Genomic DNA, 15,702 nt, shown 5'->3' with positions numbered 1-15,702 from the left:
GTCACTCATCGTTTTGCACGTTGTAGCCTGTTACGATGCAGTGCACTTTAAAAACAGTAAACTGTACTGCTCGTGACCACTAGATGACAGTATATACCTTTAAATTCATCTCGTGTTTTTAAATGACACAGAAGTGAAATGAGACAATACATTTCGGATTTAAAATGTATTGCTTTGGTAACGAGACGAGACTGTGTGGTATTGTGCAATAAATGTGTATTTTTCAAAAAAAAAAAAAAAAAAAACCTGATGGAAATTGTACGTGCCTATTTATGTCCTTCCTGCAAAATATAACGCGAGCTATTGCAATTATTGTACCACAGTATTGAATACGAATAAATTGATATTTTTTACAGTATCTACAGCAAGGTGCCATTTGGGGTTGTTTGCATACCATCTTCAAATAAAATGTCGTCTCATATAACACAAATTCATAAAAAGAAATAGCTTTGAAAAAAGATATAAAACCAGTGAACCATTGCTACTATGCTGAAAAGTTTCGCTGTATCGTTTTCCATGAATGCATTTGGATTCATTCATCATTTGCTTCCATGATGTGTTTAAACGGCATGAATAAATATCAGTTATAAACGACCCATATAAACCATTCTCGACAATGTGAAAGCAAAGCCCTCCACACTATGCGCTCTAGTGACGTAAAAGAATGCGGTTGTTTTAATATTAGAAATAAACGTAAAACCTAGAACAGACATATATGTCAGAAACCGGACTATTTCCGGTCTGTTAAAATTGATTTCTGATTGGTCAATTTCGGGTCACATGTTTTTAAACGTCCATTTTCAACCAACCTAGTAATAATTAAATGCACCAGCAAATTAATATTTTTGTGTGTATGCATGACACACATTTTATTTAAATAAAAATGGTATTATTAATATTAACCTACTCTAACTATGGTGAGTCTGGAGTGACAGCGATGTCATAGGCTCTTAAAATACACTCGTACAGCAAATTATAAAATCAGAAACTCGTTTTTTGTGTGTGTTACAATATATTAATGTTGTTGCTGTCACTTAAATGCACGCGCATAAATTATTGTGGTTGTGTAGTTTATTAAATAGATATGTGTAAACGTAATTCATAAACCGTAATTGGGATAAATGTGTTTGATAAGTGAATACATCTAAAACGTAAATATCCTGCAGTTTAAAAAACGTCAAATAGCTGAAAAGTATGCATTAACAGTATGTGATGCGCCGTATTGCGCCCCTTCTGGTGTAATAATGTAACTGCAGCATAATTGAGTGTAAGTTACTGAGCCAATGTTTCCCTGCACTTCATTGGTTTCAGGGCGGAGAGCGAGAAGCGCTGAGAGTCGCACTTCCACCAGTATTTACACACACACTGAGCAGTCTAACCTCACACACATACAGGGCTGGACTCACACTCAGGCAGGCCTTATCTTCTCTCGTCTCCAGATCTACAACTACCGGGATATTCAGGAGTTTGAAGCGGTTTTAATGTGCGCCGGAGCGAGCGGTAAGTCAAAGCTTTGGGTGATAGTGCGGTAAAATGCTAACCCAGTTAGCCGGCTAGCATCCGACACAATAAACGTGCAGTAAACAGCTGTTACTACGTTAGATCTGACAGCAATGTGCATGCTCTATTGTGGCTCAGGATGCCGGAATGGCTTTGTTTTATTTTAACAATTGTCTGTGTTTGCAGTGTGTAGCCAGTTAGCTTTTATTTAGACCCTCTCAATGGATGCATGGAGCTTACAAGGAGCTTATGGGCCAGTTCAGGCCTGCCATACATGGGTATGAGCTACCAACATGCTTGATGTGATGTGCCAATGATCATCACTAGCTTTTCTCTCAGACAAAGGTAGATGCACAGATGCTTAGCCCCATACTCTTTTTTGGACGTGTGGTTTTGTTAGGTTTGATGCTAGAAGAAAGTCTTATGCATGCATCATGTAAGGAAGCTGGATGTGGTTTACATGCCTGCTTGTTTTTGATGTGAGGATGTTGGATGTTGATTTATCTGCTAACTGGTTTGATGATCTGCCATTCAGGATTTAATACTTGGAGTATTTATTGTTAACCACATTGTAGCCATGATTCTATATTATTATTATTATTATTATTATTATTATAAGCTTTGAAAGGCTTTAATGTGTTAGTTTCCTAACCTAATAGTTTTTAGGTGTCCTAACAGGTCTCACTTTTGAGGTTCAGTCCATCAGGTGTCTTCCTATATACTCTGTATCATAAGCAAGAGTAAAGTACTGTACTCTGATCAATATATGCTTGTTAGTCATGCTGGAATGTTTAAGGTGTGGAGCATGAGTGTGCTAGAATCATGTTACGCAAACCTGAAAGAAAATTGTACCTGTAAGTGCTTGCCTGACAGTTTTGTCTTGATTTGTTGTGTTCATATTGTAGTACATGGTTTGAATATGAAAAATCACAATGGATTTGGTCTACTAATGTAAAAGTGAAAGAATGAGTCAAGCACCGGGCTTAGACCTTAACCCTGATCTCACCTCTGTAATCTGAAGGACTGTATAATATTACACAACAGTTACAGTACATTCCTGAGTATGAACAGATATTCACTGGCAGATCGTTGGCTGATATGTTTGTGTGACAGGAATTCTTCGAAAAGCTGAACCTTCTTGTTTGCAATTGTGAAACACTGTAAATCTAGCCTGTTCGGATATCAGTGTTATGGCATCTTATATAGGCTTCGCTGTGCGGCTGGGATTGTTTGAATCTGTTCCGAATGGCCAGCCGGTACAGTGGAATATGATTTATTTAAGCTGTGTTGTACTCCGTTTGATGGCCAAGCTGAAGTGCTGTATTGCGTTTCATTTGTGCAGTTTGTGAATTTCACTCGTCGGTCACGTTTAGTAGGGTTGGAGCATCTGGGTCACTGGGTTTGGAAGAAATTCTGATTATAAATGCATCCATTGATATTACCCTCAAAGTCGAATGCGAGCTTGGGTATTATTATCAGTAATAATCAACTGTTTATTGTAACTAGGACAATGGACCGAATAGGGCTGGGTATTGTTAGGAATTTCACAATTCGATTCGATTCCGATTCTTGAGGCTTCGATTCAATTCGATTCGATTCAATTCGATATTGATTTGTTTGCTTCAATATCGATTCAATAAATTAATAAGTAGATACACAAGTAATTAAGTACCTGAGTAGCCTATATTTTAATTTTAGCTTTTGGTGCAGACTTGAACGGAGTGCAGCTGCTGTTTGCCATCTTGCTGTTTTGGTAAAGCGTGTTTTGGTAAAGCGTTTCTTGTACAATGTTGAACGCTCTCACTAGAGCAGGGATATTCAGTTAGTTTGTCATGGGGGCCAGTTCATGAAAAGCATCTCATATAAGGGGCCGAAGATATATCAGTGATTATGACTTAATTTTCATATATTTAAACTCCATAACAACAAAATCAGTGCATTGTACAATAGGCTTTTTCTACAAACATGTATTTTCAAACTGCATACAACAAAATTAGTGCATTGTAACATGTCCAAGTAGGCTTTTTCTACATCCAGACAGGTTCATATGTTGTATTTTAAAACTGCATAACAACATAAGTGCACTGTAAGATGCTTTAATTTACATTTAAAGGGGTAAATAAGAGCCATATCACACTCATTGAGAATTTAACTTATTTACTCACTTTAGTACACATAACAAAAAAGTTTACAATATGTAACATAACATTGTTTTATGCTGTTTTTGTCAAAGCTAATTATTTCACTACCCCTATTTAAACTACAACAGCCATCTTAATAACTGGCAAACATTAGTCTAGCTTCTAATTAGAGAAATTATACTTTTAGATTTCGCTAGAGCAGTAAAATCAGGTGTATGTTTGTCAATAGATACACGTTCAGTGGTGCAGGTGTTGGGCGCGATGATTGATTAACTGTCACTAATCGTTTTAATGCGTTTCCTTTATTAAGACATCTAATGTCATTGTGGATAAGCAAGTCATCATTGAGCCGACATATCAAACAACAACTGTCGGAAAAGCCGGTTTTGTAAGATGGAAATACAAGAGGTTAAAACAGCCATAGAGTCCGTGGTCTCACCACTGTCAGTCATCGCGTCTTGATGTGCGGGCGCGAGCAGCTCGCGTTAGACCAAAGCACGAATATAAACATGTGACAAACCTGCTCGCGCCAGTCACGTGACTCGCGCTCTGCATCTCATGCTGTAACAGATGCACGCTCATCAACTCGTAACTGTAGGGCCCGTTGTCCAACTACATTTATTTTAATTCTAAATTTATTTATTCTAGAGATGTCTTTTTCACAGACTACATAAAGGGCCGGATCAAATTACCTCGGGGAGCGGGCGCTAGAGTGTTGCCCAACCACAGCGCCGCCACTGGCCGGTAGGCTGAATCGATTCATGAATTTGATGAATCGATATTGAATTGAGGAACAAATAATTGCAATGCATTGATGAATCGATATTTTTACCCAGCCCTAGGACCGAACAGTGATCCAGATGAATTATGGCTCCCCTTAAATCTCAACAAGGTATTTTTTATGAAAGCGGCGCGCACTCATTTCTGTTCAACAAAAACTAGTGGCCTGTAGTTTTTTTCTTAGGCTCTTTTGTATAAAATAGCGCCATGTCTAGGGTACTTGGATACAAAACGTGTTCGTGAGTATAGACATTTTAGGGGTAACAACAACATAAACAAACTGCTTTCATAAAACAAACGTAACTTCTGGTAAACTCAATAATAACAACATTTTTTAGAGTAGTTTATTTTCTAATAACAAGCAAAATAAATAACAAGTAGATTGCCTTAGTTCAAATCATAGCTAAAGTGTCTCAGAAACTACACTGAGCTAACGTTACTTTGTAAAATTAATGTATGTATACAATGTTAACTATAGATCGGCTGCCAAACCTCCCTTTACATAGTGGTGATCTATGAAGGCCTTCTTCCATCGTCATTAGGAATCCAAAACATTTTTTTTTTCCGAAGAGGTATTTGTTTCAGAGTTCAGTTTAGCCACTAACCAAATCATTAAACAAACATAAACATTTGTAGTTACATTTCATCCAGATGCATGTAGGAATGCACCGATACTGGTATCGGGTATCAGCCCTGATACCACATTTTCTAAAGTACTCGTACTCGTTAAAAGTCCCCCGATACCTGGAATCGATACCACGGACTGAGAAATGTCTATGTTTGAGCGGCGTGTAAGGGGTTAATGCCTCTTGTGTTGTCCAAAGAGGCAGAGTTTACAACAAACTGGAAAACCAGTTCTTTGTATTTTTGTTAAATTATATGACTAAAGCTGTTACCTGTACATTTAAATCATGTTTTTTTATTAAGTACTCTGTATCGGTATCGGCAAGTACTGAAGTGCTCGTACTCGTACTCGTATTCCAAAAAAGTGGTATCGGTGCATCCCTAGATGCATAAATGCGACAACTCGCATGCGCCAGATGAAACCATCTATAAGTGGTTGTGCACACCAAAACTTAAACGTGGCTCAAAACGCCTGGAGGATGCCAAATGTCAGCTGTTTTTTCAGCTGAGTGCCAGCTTTCTTCAGCTGAGCGCTTTGGTAGCTGTGATACTTCACCTATGAGCCGATTGGTTGCTGTGGTAATGTCCCACCCCTCCTCCACTGTGATTGGACGGCGTGTGAGAACTGACATTGACGAGCGCTGCTTTTCACCCAAAGTTAAATAATTCTCGACGCTCAGCGCTGAACGCGGAAAAAACGTTAAACGCCTGTTTTCAGCCACAAAACTTAAACCGATTTAAATCAGTGTAGTATACATGCCAGACCAGTTGTGGTGCTGTAATTCTGCCACAGAGATACACTAAAAGTAAAGAGGAAGACATTTGCATTAACCTTGTTGTTGTCCTTAACCATTTGTTGCTCAGCGTAGTGAGCAGCACGAACACAAGCATGTAGTCCGCTATTGTTGCTGTTGTTAAGTGACATAGACAGGTTTCTAATAAGAATCGAGAGGTGGAGTGATGACATCGTCAAAATACGATTGGCTGTACACACTAAACTGTAAGGGTGTTGAGTTTAGATTTATTCACTCTGTGGACATGTTTAAAAATAATTGTTTCAGGCTCCCATAATGCCAGATCTATCTGGACAAAACATCGATAAGATACACAATTTTTATCTATACAGCTAAACGAGTCTCTATGTGGACGGGCTCTTAAACTTTTGGATTGTAACTCATCCCACATTTTAAGCTCCCAAAACAATAGTTCTGTCTGGACGAAACGCAGATACGATAGAAATTGTTTACGTAAACGCGTCTCTGTGTGAACGTCCTCTTAAACTTTGGCTCATCATCCCACATTTTGCAGTTTGACATTAGCTATACCTTAGGTTGTGTTGGTTGGTAAGGAGTACTATTACTAATTTAAGCAAAAAGTTACGTATTTCGTGCAAAAATTTCCTAAATCATATGTTGAAGGCAACATCAAGCCATATATCTAGGAAGCAGACAGCCTGATCTCATGGGAATCCGTAACTATTTTAAGAGGTGGCTAAGTGGTATGAATTTGTACAATGCATATTATACAAAATGTATGATTATTAAAAAAGGCAATAAAAAGCCCCACCACTAAACCCAAAACCACTGGGGCGAAAGCAAGATCGTACAACAACATACGAATGAGATTGGCTAATTCAGATGAATTTGTACACCCTAAAAAATTGTTAGTAATTGCCATGATATTGGGTTGTAGGTAAAATATAATAAAAACTTGTTGGGATTCTTTTATATTAAACTAGTTAGTAGCCAACTACCTGTGAACACCTTGCAATGCAATGCTCTACCACTGAGCTATTCATGAGCATGTGGTAACACACTGACAACCACTCAAAATGGCTTAATAAGCACACAGCAATGCTTGGACATTTACCCACAACACACATGGGGACCGAAATGCATTTTTTACTTATAAGAAATGTTATGCAGACAGCAGCACACTTTTGCATCATTGCAATAGGTGCTGTGGCTCTTGGAAATGTGGAGAATAACCATGATGTTAGGAACATGTGAAAGTTGTGGCAGCTTGGTGGTGTCATCTTTAGTGCTGGCCTGAGGTTAATGCCACTTAAATTCAATCAGGCCTTTTAGAAAGCAGCCTCTCCTCTGGAGCACCAGCTCACCAGCCGGACCTGCGGCTTTTATTTTTCACTAACAAATGGAAATCAATACAAATCTATGCTGGTCTGTGTTAAGGGGCTGTGGTGGTGGGACCGCTCTGTAGCTTATTTTCAGTATTCAGATTTTCCACTGTTGGTTTTGTCTGAATGCAGCAGCAGCAGCCTTATCATCAGTATAGATTGATAACTGTGACCTATCAGTTTATGACTGTTTCATATCTGTTAACAGGAACCTGCCATCATGGGTTTGTTATTACCATCCAGTGTGCTGAAGTAAGCTGGATTTTCCCTCCGGTTTAAGCCCCACCGATCCACTGGGGGCCACTGCCCCCAACATCCCACCGGAGGCCCGGCAGTCATGGCGGGAATCAAGCGCGGGTACGACGGAAAGATCGCCGGACTGTACGACCTGGACAAGACGCTCGGCCGCGGTCATTTCGCCGTGGTCAAACTAGCACGTCACGTCTTCACCGGCGAAAAAGTGGCGGTCAAGGTGATCGACAAGACCAAGCTGGACACGGTCGCGACCGGTCACCTCTTCCAGGAGGTCCGCTGTATGAAACTGGTCCAGCACCCCAACATCGTTCGGCTTTATGAGGTCATCGACACGCAGACCAAACTCTACCTTATCCTGGAGCTCGGAGATGGGGGCGACATGTTCGATTACATCATGAAGCACGAGGAGGGGCTGAACGAGGAGCTGGCGAAGAAATACTTTGCGCAGATCGTGCACGCCATCTCGTACTGCCATCGGCTACACGTGGTCCATCGTGACCTGAAGCCTGAGAATGTGGTGTTTTTTGAGAAGCAAGGCCTGGTCAAGCTCACCGACTTTGGCTTTAGTAATAAGTTTCAGCCTGGGAAGAAGCTGACCACCAGCTGTGGCTCGCTGGCTTACTCTGCACCGGAGATCCTGCTTGGAGATGAGTATGATGCACCTGCTGTGGGTAAGTGTCTGTACTTGTTTAACTATGGGGTAGTTGTAACTAGGGCTGGGTGATAATGACCAAAATTTAAATCTCTGTATTTTTAGAATGCATGACAATATGATCAATATCTCAATATCTAGCTATGGGTCACTTTGATTTACTGCTTTCAAGACAAATGTCTGTCTTTTATGGTGATCTGGTACATTTTCAGTTTATTAAAGAACCAATATGAGCAACTTGGTTCCATTTATGCACCATCTTGTTGGGGTTCACGTGTTACCCTTTCAGCTTTGTGTGTGAATGAGGATGTCAGAAATGATACAGACTGCAAGTAAAGTCATAACCAGGGTCTTAGCTAAGATGCATATCGACTTGGCTTTCACCCAAGACCTAAGTGGGGCCGCATCATACGTTCTGGCAAGCAATCACATACGACAAAAAATATGGTAGCGTGTACACCCGGTTTAACTGCAGGCTGTTTGTGGCTGCCAAGCAATGTAGGATATTTAATATTGATTTGTAGTTTATTTGCTACATCAAAATGGGACTTTTGTCCTACCATGTATCCTCTGCAAGTGCCTCTAGACATTATATGCATATGTCATACGATGTCCCACTGTGAACGGGATCCGATCAGCGGTTTAACAGCATCATCTATTGATTATATCGAGCTGTCTGTTGCTGTAAGCCTTCTTTACACTGCTGTCAAATACACGGCCCAGCCTCTTTATTAGAAAACAAGTGGCAATGGGAACCATCTTTTAGTCAGTTAAGAGGAACTGTCATTTGACAGCCTCAAGTTCTGGATCATTAGGCCATGGATTCTTGAAGTGGCTCGGTGACGAATTCCTTTCATTACTGTTGCATTAGCTCCTCGAGATAATGAACGCAAGCATGCAGGTTTAGGCCTGACCTTTTTTAAGGAGAAGAGGTGGGTAGATGGTTAAGCGTGTCGGGGCATGAAAGCGCTCCAATCCGTTGACTGTGCGACTGTATAATGATGTACAACCCAAAAATTAATGCTGGAAATAATTTGCATGCAGCAGTTCCCTATCTTGCGAGTAAAGGTGTGACGGTTATTATATAACTGTGAGACCGACGGTTATAGTTGAACACCGTCATTAGAACTCTATAACCGCCAAAACCGTGTTATTATTATTTTTTAAATGTTTTATCATAGAGAGTGTTTAAATACTAATTAAAAACACTTGTTAACAATCTGTGTTATTAACAGTCTACGTTGTTTCCAACTGTATTTGATTCTTTGGAAAACTGCTTAAGTGATATGTGCAGATGACTCAAGAAAATTGAGAATATATCAGGTCAATGGACTGTTCGCAAAGACCCGACCCCCTTAGTTACTATGTCCGACAAGATACGCCGCTCTCACGCCAATCACAACGTAAAGATTAGCTGCCCAATCAGGGACAGCGCTTTTCAGATCGATGATTTTTGTTTAAAATCAATGCGTTTGAGGAAAGCAGTATATCTGGAGCTACAAAAATGTATGGTTTGTGGAAAATGTGTTTTTTTAACCATATATCACGCAAACACATTATATTATACCAAATATACAAAATAACATTGTTTTAGCAATGAAATAGTTGCACTTTAATTTGCCAGGGAATTGTTAGTAGTGCCGACTTTTAAATATTTTTTTATTTAGGATTAAATTCTTAATAACATTAGGATTGCATCGAATGTTTGGCAACCAAAACTATTCGGCTAAAAATAGCAAAAAAAGCAAATGATTTCACGTTGCCAACACGTTTGCTTCATTTGTAAAGCATGTGCGCATATCACTTTACATTTTCATGGTTGCTGTGTGATCCCGTCATTCGAAATGTTTGGTGATAGGTATTTGGTCCTTTCGCTTATTCGACAGAAAACCGAAAGCTTTTTAGCAGAATAGTTTTGTTTGGTGAACATAAGGAACTTAAGCACCGATTTTTTTGTTTTACCAAAAATGGCATCAGTTTTCTTCCGAAAGAAAGTAAATAATTGTCTCCCATCAGTGCATCATCGATCTGAAAAGCGCTGTGTCCCTGATTGGGCAGCTAATCTGTACGTTGTGATTGGCGTGAGAGCGGCGTATCTTGTCGGACATAGTAACTAAGGGGGTCGGGTCTTTGCGAACAGTCAATTGACCTGATATATTCTCAATGTTCAAGAGTCATCTGCACATCTCACTTATGCCGTTTTCCAAAGAATCAAATACAGTTGGAAACAACGTAGACCATTAACAACACAGACGTTATCACAGCGCTACACATCAAAGTGCAATCATAACAGCTGCATACAAGTACAAAACGACACACAAGTTCTGCAGAGTTGTGTGATGATTTTATTGGTTTGTAAATTAAAACCAAGGTAAAGGTAATGAAATTAAAAAGTGTAATCCGTACACTGTGGACTTTAATCATTGTTTTATGAGTTACTGACTGTAGCCATAATGATAAGATGTTCCCGAACATTCACATAAATATAAGAAATTAACATTGTGCACAATAGTTTAACTTAAATAAACATTGTGCAGTTGTGTTGTAGCTCAGATTGTACCTGTTCAAACTGACTCGAGCTGTAATACAGGACAAAATGTTGAATGATTTTGCTCCTACATCTTTGCTCAAAGATTTTCCCCGGTTTTACAGACAATGCTTAGATTAAGCCGGGATTAAACTTTAGTTCAATTATGACTTTGCTTTTATAAATCTGACTTACTGAGGTGTATCTCGAGACAAAACATGCATTTTTCAGACATGCATTTTAGACTAGTCTTACCTCGGGCCTTATGTGTACTGTAAATCATGATTTGTTATTGCCTAAATATCAGGAAGTGATTGCATCTGTGTTCAGATTTGCTCTGTAACTGCAAGCGGGTGTCAGGACAGGGCAATCACAGAGCCGTACACTTGTTTAATTGTATTTTCAGTCCTTACACAGGCAGGTGGTGGGTTGGTTAATCCTCTGTGTGTTTGAGCTGATCTTCCCCGCTGGAGCTCATAATAAACGCTCTTTATTGACACTGTCAGGGTGATCAAATAGACATTGTGCTGTGATTCTGACGGCTTTCCCGCTGAGACGATTTCCACTTTCTTTTTCGATCGATAATGCGCTGTCCCATGTTTAGCTTGTGCTTCTGAGCAGATGCACCTCTCTTAGACAGAGAAAGTCCCTTAATTTTGGACTCTCAGCAACTCTCAGAGCCTTTAATCACAGAGTATTTATAAGTTTAATATCTGCGAGGATCAACCCTGTGGTTAGTTAATACTTCATTCAATTAATCACTAATTTGCATGGGGTTTAAGGAATAACATATATTTTGTTGATCTTTTAATACAGAAGAGCCCAAAGCTCAGTGCTCATTTAGCGCTACTACGCATTTCACATGTGATTGGGGGCATTTCTCAAAGCTGCAACACCAAGAGACATCCAAAATGACTTTACATTTAATCAGTATGTGTGATATTTGGGATTGAATCCATAACGCAGCAGTTAAGCATTAATTGTGGCAATATAATATTATGGTCATTATGATATGGCCTAATTTAGTGCAATAATCTTTATTAATTATGTTGTATTTATTACAAGGAAGCACAAAGAATTTATGGTTGAAACAGACCCAGCATGATATTGCATGATTTAGAAATTGCTGTTAAAGGAGAAATGTGAAAGAGGCCCAGGCTTAATGGATGCTGAGCTCTATGCAGTAATGGAAACACATGTCAAGATGCCCTAACCTTGTGCTCTCCATCTTCATAATGATGAGCAGCAGGGTTCATTTCCAACATAATTATATCCAGAAAGGAGTTCATTGACTTGTGTTTTCACATTGTATGTTTCTATATGTGTTTTCTTTTTTAAAGTTTAATATTGATAACTCTAGGCATCAGTCAGTGGTTTCATGATTATTGGCATTATCAATGATGTACACTATGTGAGATCAAAGTTTAATGGCTTTACTTGCAGTCTGACCTTTTTCCTATATCCCATTTATTTCACACATTATTAGTGGAAATATAAGAGTTGTAAATTGAATATGCAACGGGGGCTGTTGAGTGCTTTATTCTGTTTGGTTGAGAAATGTACCAAGGGTATGCATTATTTTTCGATAAACGCACACCTGACCTGTCAAATGTTTTACAATAACCACCAGAGCAATGTCTGTAGTAATCGTGGTATGTAAGAATAATTGATGATGGCCCGTTGAATTAAAAGAAAATCCAAGCTGGTATTGCCGCGTGTGTGCGTTATTTTCAAATCATTCAAAGGACCGGAGTCAATTATTCCTTACAAACCTCGATTACCACAGACATTGCTCTGGTGTTGTCTATTTTTAAGACATTTGACAAGGTGTGCGGTTTGGGAATTTATTAAGACTGAAAACTTGAGAATGAATAGGAATATATGGGAATAAACTGGGAATTTGAAAAAATACAAACCAGGGAACTTAAAGGAACAGTATGTAAGAAATTTATATCAATTAATCATAAAATGGCCCTGATATGTCACTAGACATTAAGAAATCATTTTCATTTCAAATACTTATATCACTGACAACAGTGGTCTGGCCAGGATATTGTCATTTAAAAAGTGGAGTTGCAGCCCTCAACTGATGTTTATGTTGTCATGTTGTGTATTGGCCACCAGTTGGGTGATTGCAGTACCAGTTTTAGCCACAAGTCTTGTGATTGCAATACCAGTTTTGGCCACAATCCTACATACTGTTCCTTTAAATGTGGTTAAAAGCATAATTTTGTTTAAAAGATTTATTTCAATTTTAGTTGAATTTCTACCCTGCACATTCATCAGTCACATGCCCCCAGCACACTGCTTACTGAAGGGCTGATGAGGCCACACCCCTGCACACACATAATGTTAAAATGTCTATATTTGCATGTATTCACGTAAATTACATACATTTGTTTAAAACTTCCTTGTGCTGTGTGTGAGCTAGTGCAACAACATTATACCATTGTAAAGACAAATACACCAACTTAGAATACTATTTAACACATAAATGTCCCTCATCCCCCCCACACACACTTACTCCCCCCTGAAATTAAAGGTGCCAAAGAATGCATTGATATAGTATGTTAAATTGTTCTTCGATATTTACATAGAAGGTATGTGGCATAATTAAGTGCAAAAACTATCCAGAAATGGTTTTACATGTCCATTTACAACCCTAGGATTTTTATTTTGAATGAAATGATCTATTATTGCCTTATTTGAAGGAGTCATGAATAATAATGTTGAGCTCTGCTCTGATTACTCAGCTCTGAGGCTCATGTCAGTAGCTCACATTAGTAGATATTGTAACAAATGTAATTAATTTATTGTGTAATTGAAAGCTGCGGGCGTACATCTCGACCATAAAATCACAGTTGGTGTTATGTTTTTTATTCTTTGGCACCTTTAAAATAAAAATCCTCCATATTTCACATAAGGGGGGAATTCCCTTTTCCAGGCCTTGACTACCACAGAAGCCACACTTGGTGCATTTGAGCCAAACAAAATGTTTATGTTTGTAAATCATATAGTTTATGTAAATTTCCCTAATTTTCCAAATAACTATAAATTCATGTTAAGTCTCCAATTTGTAATATTTCCAAAATTCCCCAGATTATGTTCCCATGGAAAGTTTCTGGAAATGTACCTAAAATGTTCTGCCCCTTAGCAACCCTTACAACCCAGGTGTTTGCTTCATGTTGTGCCGCATTACCACCTTGGGTGTGCATTATTTTCGAATAATTCTACGGCCCATCATCAATTATTCCTTAGAAAGTTCTTGCCTGAATAGCCTAACTACTACTAAATAAACACCCTTGTTACCTGAAACAATTGAGGCTTTAAAGGGAATTTGTTCATTTCTATGAAATGATTGACAGCATAATGCTAAGACAGCATTTGATTGCACATGATAAATGATCCTTGGCATTGCATTTACTTTCTCTTTCTTTCACATCTTACCACTGAACTCGACTCCAGCCAAGCATTACTTAACCTGTTCACACCTGAAAAAGAATTGTCACGACATTTGTAAAACAAAATAATTTGCTCTGTAAGCTTTCTCGCAACCATTTCGAGATACTGTGCCGTGTTCATCTGCCTTTTTTATTAATTTAAGAGGTGGTTTCCCGGACCAGGATTAGCTTAAGCCAGGACAAGGCCTTACACTGTAAAAAAAATCCGTAGAAATTAAAATTTTATTGAAGCTGGGTTGCCGGAAATTTACCGTAGATTTATGTTTATGTTATTTACTAGCAAGAGTTTGTTCAAAGTAAAATAAATTTTAAATATTAACAAGTCTTCATCTTTACAGAAAACTATACAATAACAGCCTCATGCAAAGCATTCTGGGAACCAGAAATCATCATCAACCTTTTTCTGTTTTTGCTTCAGATTTTGTTTTCCAGAATGTTTTGCTTGATACTGTTTTTTTTTAGTTTTACTCTGTAAAGACAAAGACTTGTAAATGTTTAATGTTCATTTAACTTTGAACAAACTCTTGCCAGTAAATAACATAAATGTAAATCTACGGTAAATTACCGTCAACCCAGCTGCAATTTATACGGAATTTTTTTACAGTGTAGTTTAAATAGGAAATACAACTAGTTTTAACAAACATGCCTTAATAAAAACATTACTTGTGTGCATTTTAAGGCAAAACAAAAGACACTGATGTATGTAAAGATATCAGTGCAAGTTGTTTTCGGTTTGGACATTTATTTTAGTCTAGGACTAGTCTAATCCCTGTCCGGGAAAGTGCCCAAATGGTTTATGTTCTTTTTATTGTAAATGCAAATGCAAAAGCATCTGATTAAAAGTTAAAAATGTATTTTCGTAAAATTTTGAGTAATACTAGAAATTTGAAATACAAGGAGTGGTGATGACTGTGTAAAGCAGTACACATGGTAAATTGTGGTATCGGTGCATTTGTAATTACAGGAAGCGTGCTGCATTCAGTGCATTCAAAATAAAGTATTATTTTCAGAATAGACGGTCAGCGGTTTTTTTTTGTCTCCTGACTTTCGACATGCAACATGCAGATGTGACAAGCCACATGGTTACACAAGAGTTGGGCTGTGTAATATCGCGCAATATCACAACTCTTTGGTGTTTCTCCACATGGTTTACCATTATCATATGCACTTTGCTGTTTGCAGAAAGTGAATGGTGATGTGCTCTTTCATGCGGTAATTTGATGTCATATGTCGATCGGTTGTGTAGTGCTGGAATAAGTTAAACACACCTTATTAAACGCCTGATCTATAATGTATTCATTTTCAGCCACTATTTAGACTATATTTGTTTACTTGGTGAATATATCATCATGGTAGTGAATAATACTTAAACTGCTTTTTATACACAAAAAATGTCTTCATATTTCTCCCTTCGTTACAAAGGTCCCCTTGTGATGGTTCCTTTACATCCTCATGCAGCATCAGCGTGTGTGAATCTTCTCCCCTTTCCTCCCTTCCAGTAGGGCGTCTCACGCTAGAAGCTAACTTCTAGCAGGGCTGCAAAACACCTGGTGCATTTGATCTACTATACTTATTTATATAGTAATGATTCACAGCAGATCCGGTGCACAGATGTATGAAGGAGG

General features: G+C 38.4%; 1 protein-coding gene across 1 annotated transcript in view; it reads left to right on the top strand.

Annotated features, from left to right (window-relative positions):
* The first annotated feature begins 1,319 nt into the window (after positions 1-1,319).
* The window catches only part of snrka (SNF related kinase a), a 47,911-nt gene continuing 33,528 nt past the window's right edge, over positions 1,320-15,702 (top strand). Inside the window, exons 1-2 of the mRNA XM_065246218.2 lie at positions 1,320-1,500; positions 7,391-8,108. Coding sequence (XP_065102290.2) covers positions 7,520-8,108 — 589 coding nt within the window. The 5' untranslated portion in view covers positions 1,320-1,500; positions 7,391-7,519. The remainder of the gene's footprint in view (positions 1,501-7,390; positions 8,109-15,702) is intronic.

Source organism: Paramisgurnus dabryanus, chromosome 13 (assembly GCF_030506205.2).
Source record: "Paramisgurnus dabryanus chromosome 13, PD_genome_1.1, whole genome shotgun sequence".
Taxonomy (NCBI): domain Eukaryota; kingdom Metazoa; phylum Chordata; class Actinopteri; order Cypriniformes; family Cobitidae; genus Paramisgurnus; species Paramisgurnus dabryanus.
This window is presented reverse-complemented; position numbering and strand designations above follow the sequence as displayed.